General features: G+C 38.4%; 2 protein-coding genes across 5 annotated transcripts; both read left to right on the plus strand.

Moving 5' to 3' along the window:
• Positions 1-2604: 2604 nt before the first annotated feature.
• zmp:0000001301 (rab9 effector protein with kelch motifs) lies at positions 2605-11571 on the plus strand. The gene is made up of 18 exons (XM_061292846.1): positions 2605-2666; positions 3148-3220; positions 3302-3341; positions 3562-3640; positions 3794-3882; positions 3991-4137; positions 4226-4277; positions 4353-4453; positions 6978-7063; positions 7264-7345; positions 7424-7509; positions 7788-7875; positions 8495-8543; positions 8643-8733; positions 9292-9392; positions 9604-9688; positions 9866-9970; positions 11467-11571. Exons 1-18 carry the CDS (start codon positions 2605-2607, stop codon positions 11569-11571), a joined length of 1521 nt encoding a protein of 506 aa, XP_061148830.1.
• A 2246-nt stretch (positions 11572-13817) lies between these two features.
• LOC133163578 (spindlin-Z) lies at positions 13818-24420 on the plus strand. Of its 4 annotated transcripts, none has more exons than XM_061293619.1 (9): positions 13818-13956; positions 14056-14207; positions 18098-18179; positions 18931-19028; positions 19256-19304; positions 19395-19530; positions 20078-20195; positions 21095-21328; positions 22011-24420. In XM_061293619.1, the coding sequence occupies exons 4-9, from the start codon at positions 18989-18991 to the stop codon at positions 22208-22210; spliced, it is 777 nt and encodes a 258-aa protein (XP_061149603.1). In that variant the 5' UTR covers positions 13818-13956; positions 14056-14207; positions 18098-18179; positions 18931-18988; the 3' UTR covers positions 22211-24420. The 4 variants fall into 4 exon arrangements, with proteins under 4 accessions (XP_061149603.1, XP_061149602.1, XP_061149601.1 ...); XM_061293618.1 differs by having other exon boundaries at positions 14056-14189; XM_061293617.1 differs by having other exon boundaries at positions 14056-14185.
• The last annotated feature ends 14 nt before the right edge of the window (positions 24421-24434 follow it).

Consider the following 24434-nt stretch of genomic DNA (forward strand, 5'->3'; position numbering starts at 1 on the left):
GGAGGAAAACGTGACCGCCTCTTATCAATCAGAGAGATTTTTCAAAAAATGCTCGAACTCATTATACATTTTTTACTCCTGATGGTCGAATACTATAAATAATTCCACTCCATTACGTTCACCGAACTATACAGCCACATTCCAACAATTTTCATGTTGGGATTATTGAAGATTCTAAATTGTCCTTTGTTTGCATTCAAATATCCTCTATTACCTTTTTACAAAAAACACAGCCATAATGAGCAATCTCAAACCACCATGTCAAGCAGATGCTGCGCTCGTCAGAATGAAATACACAAGAAACTCACTCGTTTTCCAGGTTTAATCACGTGACGTTCCGCCTGTAGCAGAATGTATAAATATGTTATAACATACAGTCCAAGTTGTTATGAATATAAATATTTAGTCAACCACTTTTTACCGTGCAGTAATTGCAAGGTTCCTACAATACATTTTAAGGTAAATTGAATTTGCTGCGTTATGTGTGAATTCTATGGCTTTTAGAACATTTTATGAACCAGCTCTTGTGTCTTGCTCAAGGACACTGATCATTGGAGTTTCGGATTGAACCCACCACCTTGAATTTTGGAGAGTGTCATTCTACGACTGAACCATGCTGTGAAAAAGCCAATTTAATTCACAATTAGGAATCACTGATAGCTACAAACAGTTGATGAATTTGAAAATGGGAGGGGGCACGTAATCTCACAGGTTGACTTATTCTAATAGGGCTGCTATTAGAATGAGTAACCACTGTAACTTTGCTTGGGGGGGGGGGACCTTTTCAAATTTGTTACACTTGGTGAAAATACCCCCAAGAAACACATTAAAGTGATGCTGCCGTGAACGGCGCTGCCAGGCCCTACTGGGAACAAAAAAAAGTTTAATGTCTTGCTCAAGGACAATATGATCCGATCGGGATTAAGGATTCACAGGAACCCTAATTTACTATATAACCCAAATCTAGACTGAATCACAGGGGGTGACTTTTTGTTGCTGCAGTAACCCTCAAACACCTGCCTTTGCATTCATACTCTGACATTTGACCTTATATAATCGTCAGCTTTCTTGTTTCTTTTTCCTTTGGTTTTAAAGAATCAAGAATCCCTTACATACAGCTCATTACCAGCAATGAATCTACTTCTTTATTTTCATTCTAATAAAAAAACGAAATTGAAGTGCTTCTTAAAGTGCATGATAAATAATGAATAATAAGTAATACACAGCAGACCATCTCTATTTCATCAAATAACCTAATATTACCTTATGTGGCCAGAGATTAATGAAGAGATGGCACTTGTGGAAAAAAAAAGTCGAAATCTGTTTGTTTTTTATTTCACTTTTCAGTATTGTCTGCCTGATAGTAGAAGTTCAAACAGGTGATTTGGGAGGGTTTTTTTTTTTTTGCGGCTCACTGAGTCAAGATCTGTACAGTTTTTTTAAGGGAATGCAGACGATAATTTACTATCTTCTGGGACATATAATTGAGCCTTTGGAGATCCTTAATTCGCCAGCTGTTTTTGTCTGGTGGCAAGTCGGGGCTCGATTGGTTGATGTCAATGAACAGTAAAGACCAGGCAGTCATCTACTGTAAGTTTTTTTTTTTTAGAGTACCGTTTTTTCCATGTATAATGCGCAAAATTTAACTAATTTATTGTCCTAAAATCTGGGGTGCGCATTATATACATGGGTACAAAAAAAAAAAAATTCTTTTTTTTAAATCCGGATATCATACGGAGGCCGCCATTACAGATGCGCTTTCTTCTCTGCTGTTCACTTCAAACACGCTCCATACGAACACAATGCTCTCGTATCAGACGCTTGCTAGATCACCTGCTCGTTTGCTGTCACAATGTACCCTACACAAATCCGAAACATTTCTTCGCTATTGAGTATGCTAGCGCGTGCGCAGTGATACTGACCGGCAGAATAACATCCGGTTGTTCCCAAAGATGATCTTTTTTCTGAAATAATTTTACGTTCACGGACTTAAGTAGGAGTCAAAATTTGGGTGCGTATTATACATGGGTACAGGCTTTTTTCCAGCATCGACATGCCATTTTTTGGGTGCGTATTATACATGGGGGTGCATTATACATGGAAAAAAAACGGTAAATCAATCCATCTGTTACAATTAACATATGAATGATTTGTGAATTTCGGAGGTAACTCATTGGTTAGTGTACGTATTATCTTGCAGACCTGATCAGATCCAATTGTAGGTATTGCTAGGCAACAGTGTTCAAGCAGAGGAAAGTGTAAACCAACTGTTACATGAGCACCTGAGGACTGAGGGCAAAGTCATCTTTGGCTCAGCACAGCTTCAAGCTTCGCAACAATACCATCAGAAAAACAAGATTAGTTAATTTTGTGACATTTAGCTCTGAAGCAGGTAGGTTTTGAGGACAAACAATCATTTGCAATTGCTAAAGAATATTTCATGTCGTACGTCACATTGTAACAATGTTTGCAGCTTCACTGAGTAGTTTTGTCTAGATTCATTTGCATCATTATTATAGTTATCAAGCAGCTCTCACTCGCATCTTTTACAGTTATGATTTTACAGTATTGTATACGTACTTTGTGTCTGCTCAAACCCTGAAGATGGCATTGGCTAGCGGTCATTGGCTAGACAAAGAGATGAAGGGAGAGGCTCCATGTCCCAGGTGGGTCACATTTCAGCTACGATTACGACAGATGTTTCTCCACTATTGCAAGCAGGTTTTATGCCAATTAGTATTAGAGGTGTCAAAACTAATTGAATAATCGACAACGAATCGGTTATAAAATTAATCACTTCCTATTTCAATAATCGAGTAATCCTTAACATTTCTAAGCAGAATTTTGAAAATATCTGCTTTAACTTTGAGAAGCAATGACCACCGTCATGTGTGATATTGCTTAACTGTTGTTCAGCTGTTGTTGTTTTTTTAATCACTAAATAATATTAGATAAACAACAATTGGATAATAAACAATAAGCAGTCAGGAAAAAGTCCACTCTACTGCAAATAAAATTGTTTCCAATTATTTGATTAATTGATAGACTAATCGATTTTAAAAATATTCAAGTGAACCCTAATTAGTATGTAAATATTTGAGTCTGTTTTCTTGTTATTTAATAGTCGTTTCTGTGTACTAATGACAGATATGGCCACGCTTCAGCTTTGGCAGGGAACATCGTCTTTCTCTTTGGAGGAGCCTCCAACTACAACCAAGAGGTGACTTGGTGTGGAATTTGTTAAATGGAAACTTTGATACTACAGCCTACATTCATTTGCTTCAATTGATTAATTTAGGAGGACAACCCTGTTCACTTTGATGACTTCTACATGCTAACAGGTGTAGTACTGTACTTTCTGGGATCTTAAATTTTAATCCATATTGTTTGATCCTGCAGATGACTTGAAGAAGGGTATCTTGCGCAATTCAAATACGCCATAGTTACTTGACGACACAATTAGTAAATACAGCTACAAATACTTACACACATTAAAAATAAAATAATTCACATAATAATTACTAAGCTCAGTTTGAGAGGTGACCAATGTGATATGTGTAGTTTCCCCAGATGATGTAATATGGGAGCAGATTCCACAGAGTGGAGAGGTTCCCACAGCCAGACAAGGCCACACTCTCTGGTAATTATAGTGCTAAAAAAGTTTAGAAAAAAAAATATTGTGGTTTTGAATTAAAATTAGCATTTTTTTAAAGTGATTATTAATTTAAACGACCCTTGCTGTACATAAAAAAAAACAATCAAAATGACTGTGTAAGATAATTTTTTGTGTCAGTGTTGTTAAAGGGAAGGTGTATGTGTTTGGCGGTGTTTCCAATCCCAAGGCTGCTGAATGTCTCCCGGGGGTCTTCAGTTTTGACATAGGTGAGTGCAGTGTGGTGTGTGAAGTCCATCACATGATCCTTGAATGCATGTTGCTGTTTTGTTGTCTTCACTCAGAAGAGTATAACAAAAGCTTTCATTGTTTATCAGTGTCCCTGACCTGGGATTGCCTCACGGTCGGAGGTGTGATACTCAGAACCTGTGGACATAGCTCTGTTGCTGTCAAAGATAACATCTATGTGTATGGAGGAACTCTCGGGGGGATAGCAACTGATGACCTCATGGTCTTCAACACAGGTACAAATTGTGGAAGTTCTATACTTGTACAGTTTAGATGTTGCTGTCGTATTTTATTCTGTTTTTATTTCATGCACACTGTTTTCAGTGTCCTACACCTGGACACCAGTTAAGACAAGTGGCTCACCACCTCCTGCCATGTGAGAGGCTCTCCTCTTAAAGAGAACTGGATTAAACACCCTAGAGCACATTCATATATACTTTTGTGTGTGTAGGTTTGGACAGGGTTGTGCTCAGGTTGGTGACCAGGTTTTCATGTTTGGGGGTTATGGAGACAGTGGAGAATTCTGTAAGGACATTCATGTCCTTAATATTGGTAAGTTGACCTGACCAGACTGGGAGAGTCTTGGCTGTAAATTAATGATAATGAGTGCTGGCCAAAGGTATTGGCACCCCTGCAATTCTGTCAGCTAATGCTCAATTCTTTCCAGAAAATGATTGCAATCTTAAATGATTTCATATTAATATCTTCATTTATTTTGCTTGCAATGTAAAAACACAAAAGAGAATGAAAAAAAAAGTCAAATCAATTGTCGTTTTACACAAAACTCCAAAAATGGTTCAGACATAAAGTACCGTATTTTTCGGACTATAAATCGCATTTTTTTTTTCATAGTTTGGGTGGGGGGGGGGGCGATTTATACTCAGGAGTGACTTGTATGTGAGATTGTTCACAAATTTTCAAAATCAAAAAATCCGTGATGTTGTGAAACTGCGATAAACCAACCGCGATGTAGCAAGGGATTACTGTAATTTGAACTGCAACCGACGTCAGCGGCGCGGCGCACACGCGGCATTGTTTACATAGAGGCCGATCAATGGATTTAAGGATTCTGAGTGACAGATGGTTTGAGAATATTGTTGTTTATATAATAGTTATTTGATATATAATTTATATTTAGTTACATGGGCCTGTGGAATAATTTGAACTGCAACCGACGTCAGCTCGCGGCACACACACGGCATTGTCTACATAAAGGACGATCGATGGATTTAATGATTTGGAGTGACACAGATGGTTTGATAAAGGTGTTATTTATGTTATAGTTATTTGGATAACTGTTCATGTTACGTCAGGCCTGTTCTCAGCTCTTCGTTTGTGTTTATGTCACGTTAGCATACCGTATTGTTTAGCCTGTTGTTGCTCGTTCATGTGTGTTCTTGGTGTTGGATTTTGTTGAATACATTTCCCCCAAAATGCGACTTATACTCCGGTGCGACTTATATATGTTTTCTTTCACTTTATTGTGCATTTTATAGCTGATGCAACGTATATTACGGAGCCACTTTTAGTCCAAAAAATACGGTATTGGCACCCTCAGCCTACTACTTTGTAGCTCAACCTTTAGACATAATAACTGCAAACAACCGCTTCTGGTAACCATCAATGAGTTTCTTATAATGCTCTGCTGGAATTTTAGACCATTCTCTTTTGGCAAACTGCTCCAGGCCCCTGTGATTTGAAGGGTACCTTCTCCAAACGGCCATTTTGAGATCTCTCCACAGGTGTTCTATGGGATTCAGGTCTGGACTTATTGCTGGACACTTTAGAAGTCTCCAGTGATTTCTATCAAACCATTTTCTCGTGCTTTTTGAAGTGTGTTTTGTTTTGGGTCATTGTCCTATTGGAAAACCCATGACCTCTTCGGGAGACCCAGCTTTCTCTCACTGGGCACGAAATTATGCTGCAAAATGTGTTGGTAGTCTTCAGACTTCATAATGCCAGGCACACAGTCAAGCAGTCCAGTGCCAGAGCAAACCAACCCAAAAACATCAGGGAACCTCCGCCATCTTTGACTGGAGAGACAGTATTCTTTTCTTTGAAGGCCACGTTTTTTTTCCTGTAAACTCTGTGTTGATGCCTTTTCCCAAAAAGCTCTATTTCGTCTTATATGACCAGAGAACATTCTTCCAAAACGTTTTTGCCTTTCTCAGGTAAATTTTGGCCAGCCTAGGTTATTTATGTCTCATGGTCAAAAGTGGGGTCTTTCTGGGTATCCTGCCATAGAGACCTTTTATTCATTCAGACGTCGACGCATACTACGGGTTGACACTGTTGTACCCTTGGACAGCAGGACATCTTGAACTTGTTTGGATGTTGGACGCAGTGCCATGGGCTTCAAACATCTTGATGACACTGCGCACGGTAGACACAGGAACATCCTTACTCACAATTTTGCTTCTCAAGTCCTCAGACAGTTCTGTGGTCTTCTTTCTTTTCTCCATGTGGTACACACAAGGACACAGAACAGAAATTGAGTCAACTTCAATTCATTTTAACTGGCTGCAAGTGTGAATTAGTATTTGCCACCATCTGTTACCTCACCTATCACCTGTATGTGCTACAGGTAAGTAACAATTAGAGAAGCATCACGTGATTTTTCAAAGGGTGCCAATACTTTTGTCTAGTCCCTTTTTTACGTTTGGTGTGGAATTATATCCAATTTGGCTTTTTGACACTTCTTTTTGTAGTTTTACATTAAAGACACACGAAATTAACACTATAATATCAAAGCATTTGTAATTGCAATTATTTTCAGGAAGAAATTATATATGCTGTGTTTTACATATGATCTATCTATCTATCTATCTATCTATCTATCTATCTATCTATCTATCTATCTATCTATCTATCTATCTATCTATCTATCTATCTATCTATCTATCTATCTATCTATCTATCTATCTATCTATCTATCTATCTATCTATCTATCTATCTATCTATCTATCTATCTATCTATATGCTGTGTTTTACATATGATCTGATTAGTCGACAAATCGCGACTACTAAATTATATTTAAAAACATATCATTGAGAGCCTTCTTTTTGTATCACTAGAAAACTTGGTTTGGCAGAAATGGGAGTCAAAGGGAGAGTTGCCTGCTGCCTGCAGTGGATATACTTTGACTGCGCACCATGACAAAGTAAACATGCACAGACACATGTATACACTGTTTTTCTTAAAAAGTACTAATGATTTATTATTGACTATTTCACATAAACAAAATGTCCAAATGCAAGCAAAGGCATTATTGTTTGTTTTTAACAATAAAGCTTTAGTGCAATAGGTTTGTCACATGTACGGCTTTTATGTCACTACATTCATAACTGTCCACATGATTAGGATATTTACCTGTTCGGAGGCAAAAGCTCAAATGATGACCAATCAGTGACATCATCCAATGAGATTCACAAATTCAGTATTGGTGAGTACAGATTATGAGTACATGTGAACCAAGAGATGAAGTATCTATCCTTCTTCCTGGTACTGTTTGTGTCCTCAGCTAAGATGAAATGGAAAGTTCCTTTGTACGTTGGCATTCCTCCTGCCCGACGAAACGGACACACCGCCTTTATCGTTCACAGCCATGTGAGTATGCGGCACACTCAAACAGAAGGTCCTCGGTTTATGACAATGTTGCATTCTTACAGGATGGTGAAACCCAAATTTCTCATTTATAATGAAAAACGATTGAAGGCCAAACATGATAAAAAATGGAAAAATCGACTATAATTCAGCGTGCCTTCAATAATGTATGCTTAGTTTCATAACCTTGAAATGTCATTTGTGGGACTGTTGTAAATTGAGGATCTCCAGTTTCTGGTGCATTTGTATGGTTATTAAAATAATGTTTGTGTGGTTGGCAGTTGTACATATTTGGAGGAAAGAATGAAGAGCAAGAATTTAATGATCTGAAAGTAATGAAACTTATCAATCCCTCGGAGAGGCAACCAGGTATTAGCATTGGTTTGTTTATTCACAAAAATCCATCTTAACATATGAGGTTCTCTTTTTGTGATTGGCATCAATTCTTCTCGATGAGTGGCATGTCTTCTGTGCAGAGAAGGGTTGGACCTGATGTTGGTAATTTCACAGAGTAACTGTGAAAGGGAGGGCTGTGTCGATGTGGGAGTGGTCAGTATTCTGTGCCCAATGAACACAGTTCCTTTCATTCCCTATGAAAGTGGTGCTCGCCATGAAATGAATTGATGTTGCTCAGTGGGATCATTCAAAGATATTATTGCAATTATTTAGAGAGTTGGGTGCCTGCTGTTTGCATATTTATGAATGAAATATGTTGCGATAGACCAGTTGTTTATCCTCCGCTGGCGACTTAGCAGGTGTAAGATCAACTTTCTGTTATTGTTACTTCACAAAATGCAAGACACAACTTCTGATACATCGGCCCACCCATCTTGTGTGCCATTTTTGCAAACGTGCAGCAAGAATTGCATTGTGATATAAAAATCAGGTTTCGTCAGCATTTCTCCAGATAAGCTGACTACAAAAAGAGAGCCTGATATATGACGTGAAGCTGGAGTGTAAAAGCTGAAACATAACTTCTCATCCACAGTCATGAAGGAGATTCTGTCTGAATTTGGTCTTCAGGGACTTAGTTACAGGTGTGTGTCTGTGCATAAGTGCAGTGTACAATTGTTATTGCCTGCATAACACTCATGCATGACTTTTCTACTTTTCACTCTGGTTTGGTTAACCAACAGTTTTACTCCCACAAAAATTCCCAACGTTCGCTATGATCTGAGTGACTCTTCTCCAGCCAACCAGTCCAAGAGTATAACAGCTCGTGGGCAGGTGATTAGTACATGCACACATACAAATTTTTCAATCGCTCACACAAAATTATCTAATATTCACTGTACAATGTATACTGTAATAACTTTTTCTCCCAAGATGAATAATGTACAGCACGGATGTCAAACACAAGGCCCGGGGGCCAGATACAGCCCGCCACATCATTTTATGTGGCCTGCGAAGACAAATCGTGCATCAAATTTGTGTGTCGTGACTAGAATTGCAAATTGTCTTCACTTATAATAATATCTTTTTTTTTTTTTTTAATATTTGACCAGTTTTTACTCTGATTTGAAAACGAGTTATTTGTCAGTTTGTTTTGTAGCTTTTACTGTATATAATATGAGGTGCTCATACATTTATTTGGGTTGGCAGTCATAATGCCCCTTCGAAAGAAGCTATGACAACAATCCGGCCCGCAAAAAAAATGAGTTTGACACCCCTGATGTACAGTGTCAATGTACTAAACCCAACCTAACCTAACAATACACTTAACCCAACAATATTTATACGTACGTTTCATTAATGTATAAAGTCTTGTGCATTCTTCTGCATCAGATATTTGTCCACAGAGACTTCAGTGCAGTTCGAGACAAGGCCATGTCGATGATCCAGACTGCGTTCACTCTACTTGACCAGGAGTTCCAGAAGCTAGATCAGTACGTTAGCTAAGCTTTATGAAAGAGAAAAAAAAATCACAACTTCTGTGGCAACAACAATCATTTCATTTAACTAACATATCCATTTAAATACTAAGTGTAAAACAGTGATTTGTAAATATTCTTTGACTTGTAATACAGCACAAGACAATACCATTTTTTTAATCGCTTTTTTTTGTTCCTTATTTTAAATGATTTTAAATTGTTTCAGGGAGAAGAGAACGTTGTCAAAATCTGCTGCTGCTCTGCAAATAGCCAGAGAAGGCCACGAGGCTCAGAAGCAACAACACCAACAGGTTTATTATTTTATAGAACTGTTTGAATCGTACACAACTTCCCGTGTTTAATATGCTTCAGAATCCAAATCATCTAGTTAGTCCAATAAATGTTCAATCTATCAATCAATCAATCAATCAATAATACTGTGTGGGATGTGTTGCGCTTGTGTGTCTCCGTGAATGTGTTTGTATTAGGAGTTGCAGGAAATGCTCGACAGACATCGTTCTCAGAACGAGGCATGGCTTCGCGCGAGAGCTGAGGAAAATGACAGAGAAAGGAGGGAGCTCTGCAGACTGAGGGTTAATACAAACACACAAATACATTGGATTGCATGCATTTCGCACAACTCTGTAAGTCCTCATTCGGTCATTTTGTTTTGTCATTGGCATTTGCACACACACACGCACACACACACACGCACACACAGACACTTATTTCTGTCAAGATTGGAAGGTACAAAAGGCATTTCTGTGTCCATAACGTGTTGAGATCAGGAGTAAAGCATTTCTTTGGGGTCTTTACACTTTCATCACATGATCAGTTAAAGAAAAGCTTCATTTAAAATTTAATATAATATACACTTTTGAAAAACTAGAGAGTACATGGAGCATACTGAGGTGAATTCAAAGATAAGTAAAGCACCCAAGGACCTGTTTAATGATCTGCAAATGAAAGGATTGGGGTGGAGGTTAAAAAAAGGTCAGGATAGAGAGATGGAACATTTTTGATCATTTATAAGAATAAGGAACAATTTGTGGAAAAAATATTAAACTAAAAGCAAATAATAATACATTTGCATTCATTGACTTTAATTAAAAAAAATCTGCCTGGATCAGTAGATAAAGGGTGCATGGATTTTGATATACCATACCATTACCGCACCACAACCACACCACAACCACACCACAGAATATATACTGCCAAATACAGTCACAGTGTCTTAGTGTGAAGCAAGACAGATTGTCGAATATGCGGCGGTACTTATGGGAATAGTGCATATGATGACAAGGCAAAAAGTGCTCATAAAACATCCCAGTCTTTGATTACCGAGGAGGCCTGTAGGAAAATTCACCCGTGTTATTTTTAAGGTCAAAGGGTCAAGACATAATGCAATTACCAACGTCTCCTGCGCTTTCCCAGGAGGTGATACTACCTCCATAGGGATCATAAATGTTTTACAGTGGTCAATGGAATGCAACTGTTTGTGTTTACAAAACAATTAAAATGTCCAAGGTATCACACCTGTAAAACCTCAGAATTAAAAATAGCTGAGATAATGTTGGACAACAAGTGCAGAAATAAAAAGCAGTTGTTAAAATAAATGCTCAACATTAAAGTAACAAGCTGGGAACCAATATAAGAGGAATTGAGGAATACGTAGAGAAAAATAGAAAAAGAACTAGCAACTCCATCTCGAAATCAACTGGAACACTAAAAGATTTTTTGGGAATTACAAAATTATATTTATGAATACAATTAAGCAGTTAAAATACGGAGAAAAATAACTCAAGCTACTGCAGTCCCAACCAAGCCTTATTGCATTAACACAGACGCCACTGTTCACCCATTTTCTGGCTACGGTCATGTGATGTTCAAAAGCTGAGCTCATAAATTGTAACAAGTATCACACTTTGTGGGACAGAACTTTCGACATTGTTGTCCCAATCCTTCGAGAACTCTTTTCCTGCAGATGTTTGCTGAATAATCCATTCGTTTAAACCTCGATGAAAAACACATCCTTTCCTTAAAGTAGTCCTTGCTGTGACAGTGCAGTAATCCTATTTATTAATTTTAGGAGGAAGTGCTGCAAGAGCAAGAGAAGCTAAAGGAGGAGCACAGCAGCATCCAGAAACGGAGTGAACATCTTCTATCTATTATGCAGCAGTTTAAAGGGATGTAAATGTTTAGATATACTACAAGCAAGGTGGTATGAAAAGTGATTGTTGTTGGTAGCTCTAGACATATTTTGCTTTGAGATACATGACTGCATTTCTGAAGACATTATCTTTGTCTACACATTTGGCCATAAAACATTTTGGGCGCTGCTTTTTGGGTACGGCACTGATTCTGTTACCAGTTTGATACACTTTTGAATTAATAAATGTGCTAAAATTACCTTAAATACCTTTACCTTAAATATAACTTTAAAACCCTATGGAATTATTTCCCCCCCTGTAACTCTCCGCCAGTGTTTGAATCTCAAATGATCAGATCTTCAACATCGTATGTGGGCTGGCGGGCTACTTTCACTGCAAGGGACTCTCTCTCTCTCTCTCTCTCTCTCTCTCTCTCTCTCTCTCTCTCTCTCTCTCTCTCTCTCTCACTCTATATATATATATATATATATATATAATGAAGTAGAATTTGCAATTTCTGGAGAAATTGCGTGTGAAGGCGAAGAAGTTAAATAAATACAAAGCTGGAATGGGTTGAATTAGTTGAAAGACTTAGAAATTAGATGGGAAAAACAGAATTCGGGAAAATTTGGCATGAATTTCAAAATTTGGAATTTTTGGTAAGTGGTAAGTTGTGGAATAGGTAGGCAAAAGATGCACAGTCACAGCCGCTCTCCCCTTCTCTCCGCATTCTACAGAAGGCTGGAACACAATTAAGCGATGTTAGGTTACGGATTTTAGTTATTGATCTGACTCCAAATTGCGATCAACACTTAACACAAGAGTTGTTATGTCCTAATCCACACACTGGCCCACCTAACAATTTTGCGAGTTCATTCTGTCAAAGAGAAGACCAGTAGATCAATTAGGCCGAATTTACCAAGTATTTATTCCTGACAAAGCAAACTAATACAGACGCCTGGGTCTCGGGTCCCTCACACCAAAACTCGTGTTCTTGTGACCATCAAGAGACAACACATTCTTCCGGGTTGCCCAGTTTAAAGAAACACAATATGAATATTCAAGCATGCAAAACATTGTGTGATGATTGGTCGATGGCCATCTCCTCCTCGTCTGGGTGTTATTGGTGCTGAGTGCAGGTGTCCGGCCTCAGCTGTCTGGCGGTTAGGTATGACCACCAGGACGAAATGTTATTCTCGTTCCTCGCCGGCCTGGAGATGTTCAAATAAGGTGTTCTCCCTGTCTGGACCGATGAGAGGTGTTCTCCTTCCATCCTCCCTGTCTGGGACATCATGTTCCACAATACTTTGTCCAAAATAAGTTCATGGAGTTGCCTTCATATTCCTTAGCGCCAATCACGCAACTACACGAGCACACCACTACTGAAGATTATAACGCAGCTTTAATCAAATAAGTTTGCAAACTGGCAAAAGCATTTATTGATATGATTATAAGTCTAGCGCCGCCTTAATAAAATATGTTTGCAAACTGCCGAAAGCACATTTCCATTTAGCAAGAATAAAACGTTATGCGCCAGGCTTTTCTTCCAGGTTGCACTATTTGGCAGACGCTGCAGAGCTCAGCCTGGGCGGGGAGAGAAAATGACATGCTGAAGCTACGACTTTAAGGCCGGAACAGAGTTTGTAAAGAAAAATAAGAGCCAATTTGTATGGCAACATTTCAATTGTTTCAGCGTTTCCTTGATTTTAGAGTTGAATCATACTTTTTTCTTCTTACACACGCGCGCACACGCACGCGCACGTTTACACACACTTTCTATACAACCTGAAAACGTATTTGCACACTATGTTCAATCAATCAATCAATCAATCAATCAATCAATCAATCAATCAATCAATCAATCAATCAAACAATCAAGCAATCAAGCAATCAAGCAATCAATCCAATGATTTGTTTTTACATTATGCCATAATCTACAGAGGTCATAAAAAGTAACAAGCCTATATCAACAAAGTAAAAAGTACAAGGTATAAAATATGTATTTTAAAAGAGTTGTGCGAGAAATAAATGCCAAAATCAATTTCAATATTTGTGCTTTTTAGGTTCCAACCACTGATGCTCATTATGCCTGGACCAAATTTGATAGATTGAAACACAATCAAACGTACATCAGTAAAACAGAATACTTTTTTGAATCAATGTTCAGTTGTCATAAACTTATTATGATGACCTTACACATTTCCTCGTCTTTCATTCTGTTGTTGTACGATTCATATTTGTTTTTATTTTGAAGGGCTTCACCGGAACTGTCTCAACTGTATGAAAATGTCTTAACCTTCCATAGTGCGATGGCCGTGCAGTCCCCAGCGCGTTCACGAGGATTCGAAACGGGTTCTGTTGACAGACAGCCAAGGGGGAGACAACTCACTGCAGTCATATTTTGGACATACTGGTGAAAAATAAAAACGGTAAGACAGAGGTGAACGCGCAACTGGCGTTCAACTTATGTGTCATGCTGCAGGTAAACCGCCCAAAACAAAAACACTCTGCGTTCGTTTTGCCAAAAGGCGTCCTCACGCAGTCGGTTGGTGTGGCGGCTGGCGGGGGAGGGGCCGGGCAGCAGCAGCAGCAGCAACAGCAGCCGCAGCAGCAGCAGCAGCCGCCGCAGCAGACAGCCTGAGACATAATCTTCCTGCAGTATGTATGTTTTCATCTTTTGGTCAGTCCTTACGTCATTTACACCTTTATCTGGCTGATCACTGTATGTGTGTTTAAACAATCGAGAGTAAATCAAGCGAGCAACATGGCTGACGCTGGCCCTGCAGAACCTGCTTGCTTGTTTCTCAGTCACTGGGGATGATGTCTGTATATATGCCATGTTCCCAACCATCCCTTGCATTGGTCATTTTAGCAAGCTTATTTCACACAGCAGAAAGGAAAACAAGCCACTTTTGTCACAAAACCAACAACTATTTTTACTGCACGAGCAGAATGTCTTTGTCTGAGCGTATCGTGCTGTTGCATTTTGTTTTTGTATAATGCATTTCAAAACCTCCAATATTATTTGCTATGTTTGATCATAGGCACCAATGTAACTAATTTAAAGCAAAGGTAAGTTTAATCCTCCAGGTAAACCAATCCAGCTGCTGTCCTACAAGCACACCGGTAAAAATAATAGCATATCATCCATGCAGTATTTTGCAAGATCTACTTACCATATACTAATTAATGACACAATGAGCTTCAGAATAGTCTTTGCCCATTTGAAGATATGTCTTTGTTTGCGTTCATGTGTCTTTTGAACCATTCTCCATTATTATGTTCTGGGTCATCGTCATACTCTTCAGCAAGGTCATGAGGAATGCAGCAGCCTTTGAAAGCACACTATGAAGAATTAGTGTATTTTAATTAAAGTAAAGAAAAAACAGCACACTGAAATTCCAAAATGATCATGAAAACTCTTCTAAGCATCAGCTGAACTTTAAATGTCACAGCCAGGGAACCTCGAGGGACCACCTATGTAGATTCAGTGTCAATGCTTAATACGTCTATTGAAAATTATTTTTCTGCATTCATCCTGTTTCAACCCCTGTTTCAATCTCACGTTATGTCAGAAGGCCATATTGTTCACCAAGATGGATTCAAATTCATGGTTTTGAATATTTGTTAGTAAGATGTCTATCCCCCTGTCAACCCCTGTGGGGACAAGCGGTATAGTAAATGGATGGATGGATGTCTATCATTGTGAACTGTGGACCAGAAGCACTTTGAGAACCCTTTGTGAGTAGGGGCTATATAAATAAATTTGAATTGATTTGCAGATAACAAGTCGTGAGTTTTAGTGGCTCCTCTAATAATAGTTTGAAGGTTCTCCACGAGCCTGCATGGGGTTTCTCCTGGTGCTCTGGTTTCGTTTCACTTTCCCAAAACGTGCATGGTAGGCCCATGATGCACTCCAAATTGTCCGGAGATGTGCTTGCGAGTACGAATGCTTGTTTGTCTATGTGTGCACTGCGATTGTAAAAATCCAAACAAAAATCAAGCAAATAAGAATTGCTAACAAAAACACATCAAGATGAAACACAACTGCAAATTAAAAATTAAGCAAAACAAGCAAACAGGAAAAAGGAATCGCAAACGACAAAACGAAGTGGAATCAAGAAAGCAAATAAACGAACAAATTAACAAAAAAAGCAAGCAAACAAGAAAAAGGACAAACACGTAAACACTTTCCTCCCGCAAGTGGTGAAGTGGTTAGTTTGGTTAGAATCATACAACACAAATCTGCAAATGGATCTCCTTTGAAAGCTGGCAAACCTTTGGGTGTGAAACAGGTGAGAATACAAATGTCATTTTGTTTTTATGGCAACAGCTGTTCAAAATGAGAAAACCAGCGTCTTCACTTATTCAAAACTGTGGAAAACATTGCCACCTAGTGGCGAGAAAGCGCAATGTGGTATTTTAAGGGGGAATGCAAAGACCCCCCCCCCCCTGTCCCCCCCCTCACTCAACAACCACTTCTGGTAGTGTCGTCACCTTTTTCTTGCCTTTAATGGCTTGTTGACTCATCGATGGAAGTCACAAATTGAAATTTTCATGCCCTTCTGATGTCGTGACAAGAGGACAGTATGTTGCTGGGACAGTTCTAATAAGGTTCTATTGTTTAGACCCTGGTATATGTTGTTATTTAAGAAATACAAACAAACAAAAATCTGAAAAAGGGTTTTTCCAGTTGCTGTAAAATGAAAATGACATTCACACAGTAATGATAAGCTTTGATCGGATGTGCCGTAAGTCTGTCAAGTTCATCCATGAGGGTGAGATTTTCTGTGCACCCCTGTTTGTATATAAATAACCAAATTTGAACACTGATTCCCTTCTGTGGGAAAATCACAAAAAAGAAAAAGCACCACTCATTGCCTGCTTATTCCCCCACCCTTTCGTCACTTGAAACAACAGAAGGAGCTGAGCTCTGTGATATAAACGACTTTACAGGACTGAGAAAACAGTGTTGAAGGTTTTTTCCCCCCGGCCGTATCAAGTTTATCAGAGGTCTTCATTCATAGTATTAGAAGAATTGGTGTTCGAAAATCAAACATATTTTCACATAATAATCCTACAACTTGATGGAATTACGACGGTGTGGTGGTGAACAAAAATAACTATTTATTTATTTGTTTAAACACAATTATTGAGGTCTGCTCCTTGTTACAATGGGACCACCCCTCTCTGGTTTCAATGCTGCACAAGATGACATTGAGCCGTTTCTGTCCAAAATAACTCTGCCCTATTACAACCGATGACTCATCATGTGTTGCCTGTGGCAACAGGGAAGAAATCACCACCAGCTGCAGGAAACTGATCTGTGTTTCTAGAAGGTTGGTTGCCTCTGCAGGTAACCAGCTGGGATAAGCATGTACGGCAAGATTCTGCTTCTTTGCCGCTACTGTTGTTGCCGTGGTTGTTTGTCACGCTCCAAAGTCTTTGGTCATGAGTCAAGGACTCTGAAGGTCATTATGACTCCCGTTCAAAGTCGTATCTCGTTTTTGCTTTCCTGTCCAAATTGACATTCCTGCTGGCAAAAGAGCAACTTGGAGTCATTAATGTGTCGTTTAATAGTACTTGTTTGTGATGACTTTTTAGTCTCCCAGCTTGCCATAAAACAACTTGACCATTCAACTTGAGCTAATCCTTTCCATGTGACATTTGCCCCTTGAATGGCTTTTCAAATCCTCTACAGCTGCTGGGGATACCTGAGAAGGGGGCATGTTTCTATTCTACCGGATTTAGATGTCACTGCCCATGTCTATCTTCTGCGTGTTCTCATTCTTTGCTCTTTTAGCTCCTTTTAAGAGCTAGATGTGTTACGTAAGACCCCTGCTTGTAGATAAATAATACACAGGGGACTCCCTCTCTGGCTCGAGTCTCATGTTTCCGAAATGAAAGCTTTACTGAGCAGTTGCAGGCTCAGCTAGTTCTTTTCAATGCTTTTGCTCTTCATGCTTGTTAATTTCCTGTACAGGGTACAACGTAATTTCTGGTCAAGTTCGGTTTGATACACAGTGTTGCAGAATTTCCAAGAGTCGCTGTTCATACACTCAAACGTCATGTACAATATTGTTTTAAGTTTGGATTATTAAGTTTTGTCTAACAATGATTAATTGGGGGTGGTCACCGTTGAGAATTAAATCGACTGTGAAGAATTGATTTTTGATTTTTTGTTTTGCAGCTATTTAGGCATGACAAATGAGTGTTCTCAGTTTTGTCATTCAGGTGCAAATAAATTTGACTGACAATAGCTTCCTAAAGGTAGGCACTTTGGATGGATGATGGATGGATTGTGCAATCATTTTCTGAATAAGGTTCTACGAAGATTTGGAAATTTGACAATTGAAAGAAAATAATTGATCATAGCAAAAAAAAAAACGGATCAGTACATATTTCTTTGTTTTGATTGTATGATTTTTTTGCAAAGCATCAACATCAAAATATATTTGGTTTTAATTCATCGGCTTTGCTACTTTTTCTTTGTATTTTGTTTTACTGTTAATTTGTCCAATTTTTGGTGTTATCAACTTATAGTTTTAATCACTAGCAGTTTCTTTCCAGGTTTGGTTCGGATTTATGTCGATCTGAAGAGCAGCCAGAATCCAAGAAACTCAGAACTCTTAACATCTGATGTGAGAAGAATGTAAGTACAGACAAATCATTCAATCAATCTAGAGGTGTAACCATGATCAATGAATCAATAACTAAATGTTTTTCAATAGTTGTCTTCGATCAATTAATCATGCACTAGATACTTTTTTCATTTAAAATTAAAACCGTAAATATATTCTGGTTCCTGTAGTCTTCAATGAAAGCAGACTGATAATCTTTGTGGCAAATCAAAATGAAAGATTTGGTTTTACTTTGTAAGACAGTGATCCCCATGTTGCTAGTAACCAAACCAGTAATAGAATAATAATTTCTTTGTGCATTTTTTTATGTCAATTGGAAATTAAATCATTTTTTGTTTTTTTTTGTTTTTAATAGTGCTCTGGGAAATGAAGCTTGAAATTTGCTTTATGAATCAGTTGTATTTTTTTTACTCTTCCAAGTGACATTGTGTGTTTAACATCGTGCTGAACATACACTGACTGGTCTTTTTTTTTTTTTTCTTTCTTCTTTTTAAACATGTTTATTTAAACCAATAATGCCATCTAGTCAAATAATACAGCAACTAGTTGAGAAGCAAATTTTATTAGTTTTAAAATAAAGGGATGGAAATTAAAATGTGTTTAATGAATGAAAGGCATTGGTGAATAAAATGCCAACTCTTCAGTGAACAATTAAAACTAACCAAATTGTTTCTTCAAAGTAACATTGTAACTTTTTTTTTGTGTGCGAGACAATCCCCTGTAAATAATGATTTATGATTTTTTTTTTCCCCCCCCCCCCAGCCTTTGAAAGTTTGGCATTGTAGCTGGGCAGCCTGACTGCCTCCCCGCCTCCAGATGAATGAAGAGCACTCCGGATCACAGAGACACTGCTGATACAGGTCCTACCTCACAACATGTTCAATTTGTGTCACTGTCTCTTGATTTCTTATTTGAAATGAGAATAAGACATTCGATTTTTCATCAATTATTAACGATACATTGCTGTAACAATGATGTTGCACATTGGGTGTAATGGGAGATCAAAGAACTACCATGATTGCAAGTTCCTTGCAATTCTATTTTTTACCCCACTTGTTGACTCTGCTATGATGTTGCTTCTCCTCAGGGCATGCAGGTGTTTCTGCAAATATGATGAAGAAAAAAAATCCCAATAAGTACGTCACCTTAATTTGTTCCTACTTGAGTATTTACTGCACCTCAAATGACTGTTCAAGTTGACAATTTTGTTCGCTATCTCCCTGAAGGAAACATAAGAGCAATCTGGGCCCAACCACCAAAGTTATGTCACAGCCACGACGCAACATTGTCGGCTGCAGGATCCAACACATCTGGAAGGACGGAAGTGGGCATGTAGTATGGAAAGGGACAGTTCTTGACCAGGTAAGAAATACTGCTTCCATTAGTTTGAATTATGAGGTTTTTTTCCCATTCTGTCATGGTATACCGTATTTTCTGGAATATAAGTCACAGTTTTTTTCATACGGTATGCCTGCAACTAGTGTGATGATAGATGGAACAGTCACCAAAGTGATGGAAAGGCAACTTTGAAAACACAAAGATCAGTTAATAATTTGAAATGTAAAAACATGTCTGTGAAACTCAGTGCAGGTAAAGTCATGGCTTGGGTTTGCGTGGATTCTTTCGACGTGGCTCATTCTTCTTCATTAATGCAACACGTAATGACGGCACTGGAATTAACTCAGAAGTTCAAAAGCAAACAGATTGAGTGCAAATATTGCCCCAAAACTTGCCGACCAGAAAAGACAGTTCATCAAGGGGAAGGAGTAGATGGTGTCAGATTGACGTGTTGCAGAACAGCAAGAATATTAGGGCAGCCAGACTTTTCCGATCATCTTTGAGGAGAGTGCAAAGCTGAAGTGTGTCCAATCTTTTCACTTACTGACTTCTTGCTTCTTCTCACAACCAGGTGCCAGTGAATCCGTCTCTTTATCTAATAAAGTATGATGGCTTTGACTGTGTGTACGGTCTGGAGCTTCACAAGGATGAGAGAGTTCAAGGACTCGAGGTGCTTCCTGACCGACTGGGTAAGTGTGAACTGAGATCAGGGTCTAATGTTGAGCGATGTGCTCAACATTTGACCCTGATCTATGTCCACACGGGTGTCCCATTTTCATGATCTTGACGAAAGTATCGAATAATTGCCTCTTGGAATAGCAGTTTTTAATTTGAGAAAAACATGCCTTGTGAAATATAGAATAGAATTCACAAACCATTTAAGACGACTTGGTCAAGAATATTTACGACATTCCTCTTTGAATGCATCCACAATATTTGATCTAATCTTTGCCATGAAATGTCATTTGTGATCTGACAAATACTCAGTATACGTCCAGAATGACACATTTTGTCATGCTCTCACTCGCAGTGATTTGCTTAGGGCTGTGCAATTAATCGAAATTCAAATACGATTACTACACGCCACGATTACCAAATCATTGTAAGAAAAACGACTATTAATATGCATTAATATCCAATGCACAATGTTTGTTGATACAAGAAAACTATTCTTAAATTTATAGAGTAGTACATCTGCGTTGTCATAATATTCCATTAAGGAGCTGACATAATTATCGAGTTTCACGGAAATTTGTCTGAATATTTTTTGACACATGTTCTTATTTTGTACCAAACAATCGCCTGACGACTCGTGATTTCAATTATTACCAACATAATTGTGATTCGTAGGTTTTTTTCCATAATCGACCAGCCCTACATGTCCTCTTCACGTTGCATCCACAGATTCAATTTGCAGCCTTTTGGCTTTGAAACTTTTCAATCATAACGAATTGTCTTCTCTAAATAAACACTGCTAAACTTTTAAGGTGTTTACTTTGGGAAAATCCCAGTTTTACTGATGTGCAGCGCGCCGCATGATTTCCTGAAAAGTGGCTCATGCGTTATTCTTATTCTTCCATTCGTGCAGCTAAGTCCCGCCTGACAGACGTCAATCTAGCTGATACAATGATAGGCAAAGCGGTGGAACATATGTTTGAAACTGAGGAAGGTCCAAAGGAGGAATGGCGGGGAATGGTGCTGGCCCGGGCTCCCATCATGACCACCTGGTTTTATATTACTTACGAAAAAGATCCAGTCCTCTACATGTACCAATTGCTGGATGACTTTAAAGAAGGAGACCTACGCATCATGCCTGACTCAAGTGAGTGTGTGTGCGTGTGTGTGCGTGTGTGCGTGGTGTGTGTGCGTGCGTGTGCGTGCGTGACAAGAAGTCATGTGTCACAAACAGTTTTTTTACATTACATTCAGTTCTATTTTTCTTTATTTAAAAAAAACATTTGTGGTTGGGTTCATGGGGAATGCTTATTGACATTTTCATTCATTTCATTAAAAAAATCAAACTTCTATCCCACGTGAAAATGTGAATAAATATAGATCACAGTGCATCGTAATCCACATAGCGCTGAACCCCGATAAAGTGCCTCAAACATACCAGAAGTGTTAGTTACTGTATTTTCCGGACTATAAGCCACTGCTTTTTGCACAGGTTTTGTACCTTGCGGCTTAGAGTCCAGTGCGTCTTCTCTATAGATTGTTCGTGACTTTTATGATATCGTATAATTTGTGCATGTTCTCTTATATATGAACAAAACAAGATTTTGCCTTAATTTTAGCTGGTACGGTTTATATTTCAGAAATGATTGTACTAATTTGGAGAGCTAGCATTCCATTCCCATTGGGACACAGCTCCCCTGACACCTGCTTGACAAATGGATGTCAACTTCAAATCAAAATTGGATTTTGTCCGATAGCAATTTCCGAAATATGACATATTAGCAGTTTGTTTGTCTTACCTTTTGTCTGTCATTCCTTCATTTTCGTAGATGACAGCGTCCCAGCTGAGAGGGAACCAGGCGAGGTGGTGGACAGTCTGGTGGGGAAACAGGTGGAGTATGCCAAAGAGGATGGAGGCAAACGAACAGGCATGGTCATCCACCAGGTGGAGGCCAAGCCGTCCGTATACTTCATCAAGTTTGACGATGACCACCTCATTTATGTCTACGACCTGGTGAAAACTTCATGACTTTGCAGACACCCTGACCCCACTTCTCCTTGGACGGAAACCAAACAACAGACACATACACGTTGACACATCACAAACGTCATCCTGTAACACGCTCTGCTGACCCTTAACGACTAAAGCCCCAGGGGATCTTTTAAAGGCGAAAAGTATACATGTTTGAGTCGGCAATTATGTCTGTTATTCAGACTTGGGAATATAGAAAGAACTCCAGGTAGTTAGGTAGGCAGCAATGTAGCAACAAGGTAGTTCTTTCTTTGTCAACTAACAAGCTACAAGAAACTCAATTTGACAGTGCTTGTTAGTGTAAATGACATTTAAAGAAAAATCAAACTACACATTCTGAATATGAGGACATGAATGAAGCTTGACGCAGAGACATCCTCATCGTTGTCTGTTGACTCGTATGATGACCATTTGGATGCCCGTTTTTTTTTTTTTTTTTAAAGCCATGAAAAGAACATAAATGCCCAATACCGAGCCCAAACCATGTGAATCCAGTCTTTATTTTCAAAGTCCTTTGCACTTCCATGTTATCATTTTGACTCTTTTGAAAGCTCTTTATTTATCAAATACTGTTTTTATTTTCTTTTAGCTTTAGATATTCATGGAATTTCCTTTGTTTGGGCCTATCATCCCACAATTTTCTTTGACTTTTGAACATGTTTTTGCGTTTATCACTAACCAGTGATCCTTCAGTGGACCATGGCCATTTTAGTAGTTTCACATTCATGAGGACAGGAATTTATTTGTTGATGAAAAATATTAATATCAAAACTGGATATATCCCAAACAACAAAGCAGGGTTTTGTACAGAACAAAGCAGGAGACACATTGGATATAAAAAAAAAAGAAAGACTTAATTTCGCAGATTTTATTCAGAATTAACGGAATCCTCAGACGTCTGCAGATGAAAACTGTGATTAAAAAAGGGATATTTGTTTCCCCCTAATTTTATATTGCCAAACTGCTAGTTCGTGTGGAGTTTTTTTAAGTGTCGTTGACTGTTTGTTATGATTTCACTAAAGCCTTTGCATAATGCTTTTGTGTACTTGCTGAAACGTCGCTGGAGTTTAAAAACAAACAAAACAAAAAGTTGTAGTTGTGAAGTATAGTTTATGTCTTATTACGATACTATGATGATGATTATATCTGCGCTTCCTTCAGTTGAACTTGTTTGAAAACAGTTATGCATTCTTCGTGTTGAAGTTCAAGGCAAATGTTGCATTATGTTGCACCTTAAATCCCGAGGAAGGAGTTAAGAAGGTAGTAAAACAACCAATATTCTCTGGGCCCGTTGTCAGATGTTGAGTGAAAGAAACCTTACAGAAATACACTCGAGTGTAACCAATGTGACTTTTTTTTTGAGGAATGGAAACGGGATTCCACCCATGTCTGCGTTTAAACTCTAGACGAGTTTCTTTTGTTCGCGATGTGAAAAATCAGACTTTCGGTGATGTTGGTGTATGTTGTGTTGGTCAGTTCCACACCATTGGATACAGTAGATAGTTGGTTGTATTACTCTATGTATGTGACACAATGATCCTCCAGGAAATGTTTCTTTTCATTTCATTGCCTTTACGCACAAGTGAAGGTTTACGATAAACACAGACACATTTTTGTGTTTCAGTCCGTCATTCCTACCATCAATAATGTCGTATGTGCGAAACAAAGACTGGAGCGTTATTTGCGTCTGTAATTACTAAACAAGGTAACCTAACATGCTATGTATGGTTTGAGGATACATATGTTTTGAGGTCTAAAATGATGATCTTGGTTTTCTAATCCAAAATGTACCCTGAAGAATCACGTAGGAGGTAAAGAAAACAATGTTGAAAGCCATTGAGGGTGTTTTGGTTTAGTCGATGTACTGATGAGATGCAAATGTCAAGCCTTTAGTTTGTGTACTTCCAGTGATGTAGATAGTCATCAGAACAGATAGATGACAACTATCATTCATAACTGCACAAAAATGGTCTTTGCCAGACTTGTATGCGCATATAGTATGTTTTTCAATCGAGGTATTTCATCTCAACACGCACTGTTTTAGTTGACAACACAATTTACCTGCAAAGTTGTGTTCATAACAGTCTGTTTTCTTTTATCTTGCAGTTACTGATAATTGTTGTTGATGTCGGAATGACATGGCTTTTTCTATCACCCTGCCTTGTATTGTTATTTTTTGTATGATTAAACATATATGTTAATTTTTACTGTTCATGTAAAC

Source organism: Syngnathus typhle, linkage group LG12 (assembly GCF_033458585.1).
Source record: "Syngnathus typhle isolate RoL2023-S1 ecotype Sweden linkage group LG12, RoL_Styp_1.0, whole genome shotgun sequence".
NCBI classification, from domain to species: Eukaryota; Metazoa; Chordata; class Actinopteri; order Syngnathiformes; family Syngnathidae; genus Syngnathus; species Syngnathus typhle.

Excerpts from the sequence above, each read along its gene's own strand:
- zmp:0000001301 (XM_061292846.1), top strand. The coding sequence starts at position 2,605 with ATGGCATTGGCTAGCGGTCATTGGCTAGACAAAGAGATGAAGGGAGAG. Across the intron at positions 7,064-7,263 it reads TGACTGCGCACCATGACAAA|GATATTTACCTGTTCGGAGG; the intron begins GTAAACATGCAC and ends CCACATGATTAG. Across the intron at positions 7,346-7,423 it reads GATTCACAAATTCAGTATTG|CTAAGATGAAATGGAAAGTT; the intron begins GTGAGTACAGAT and ends TTGTGTCCTCAG.
- LOC133163578 (XM_061293619.1), top strand. The coding sequence starts at position 18,989 with ATGAAGAGCACTCCGGATCACAGAGACACTGCTGATACAG. Across the intron at positions 19,029-19,255 it reads CAGAGACACTGCTGATACAG|GGCATGCAGGTGTTTCTGCA; the intron begins GTCCTACCTCAC and ends GCTTCTCCTCAG. Across the intron at positions 20,196-21,094 it reads GGTGCTTCCTGACCGACTGG|CTAAGTCCCGCCTGACAGAC; the intron begins GTAAGTGTGAAC and ends CCATTCGTGCAG.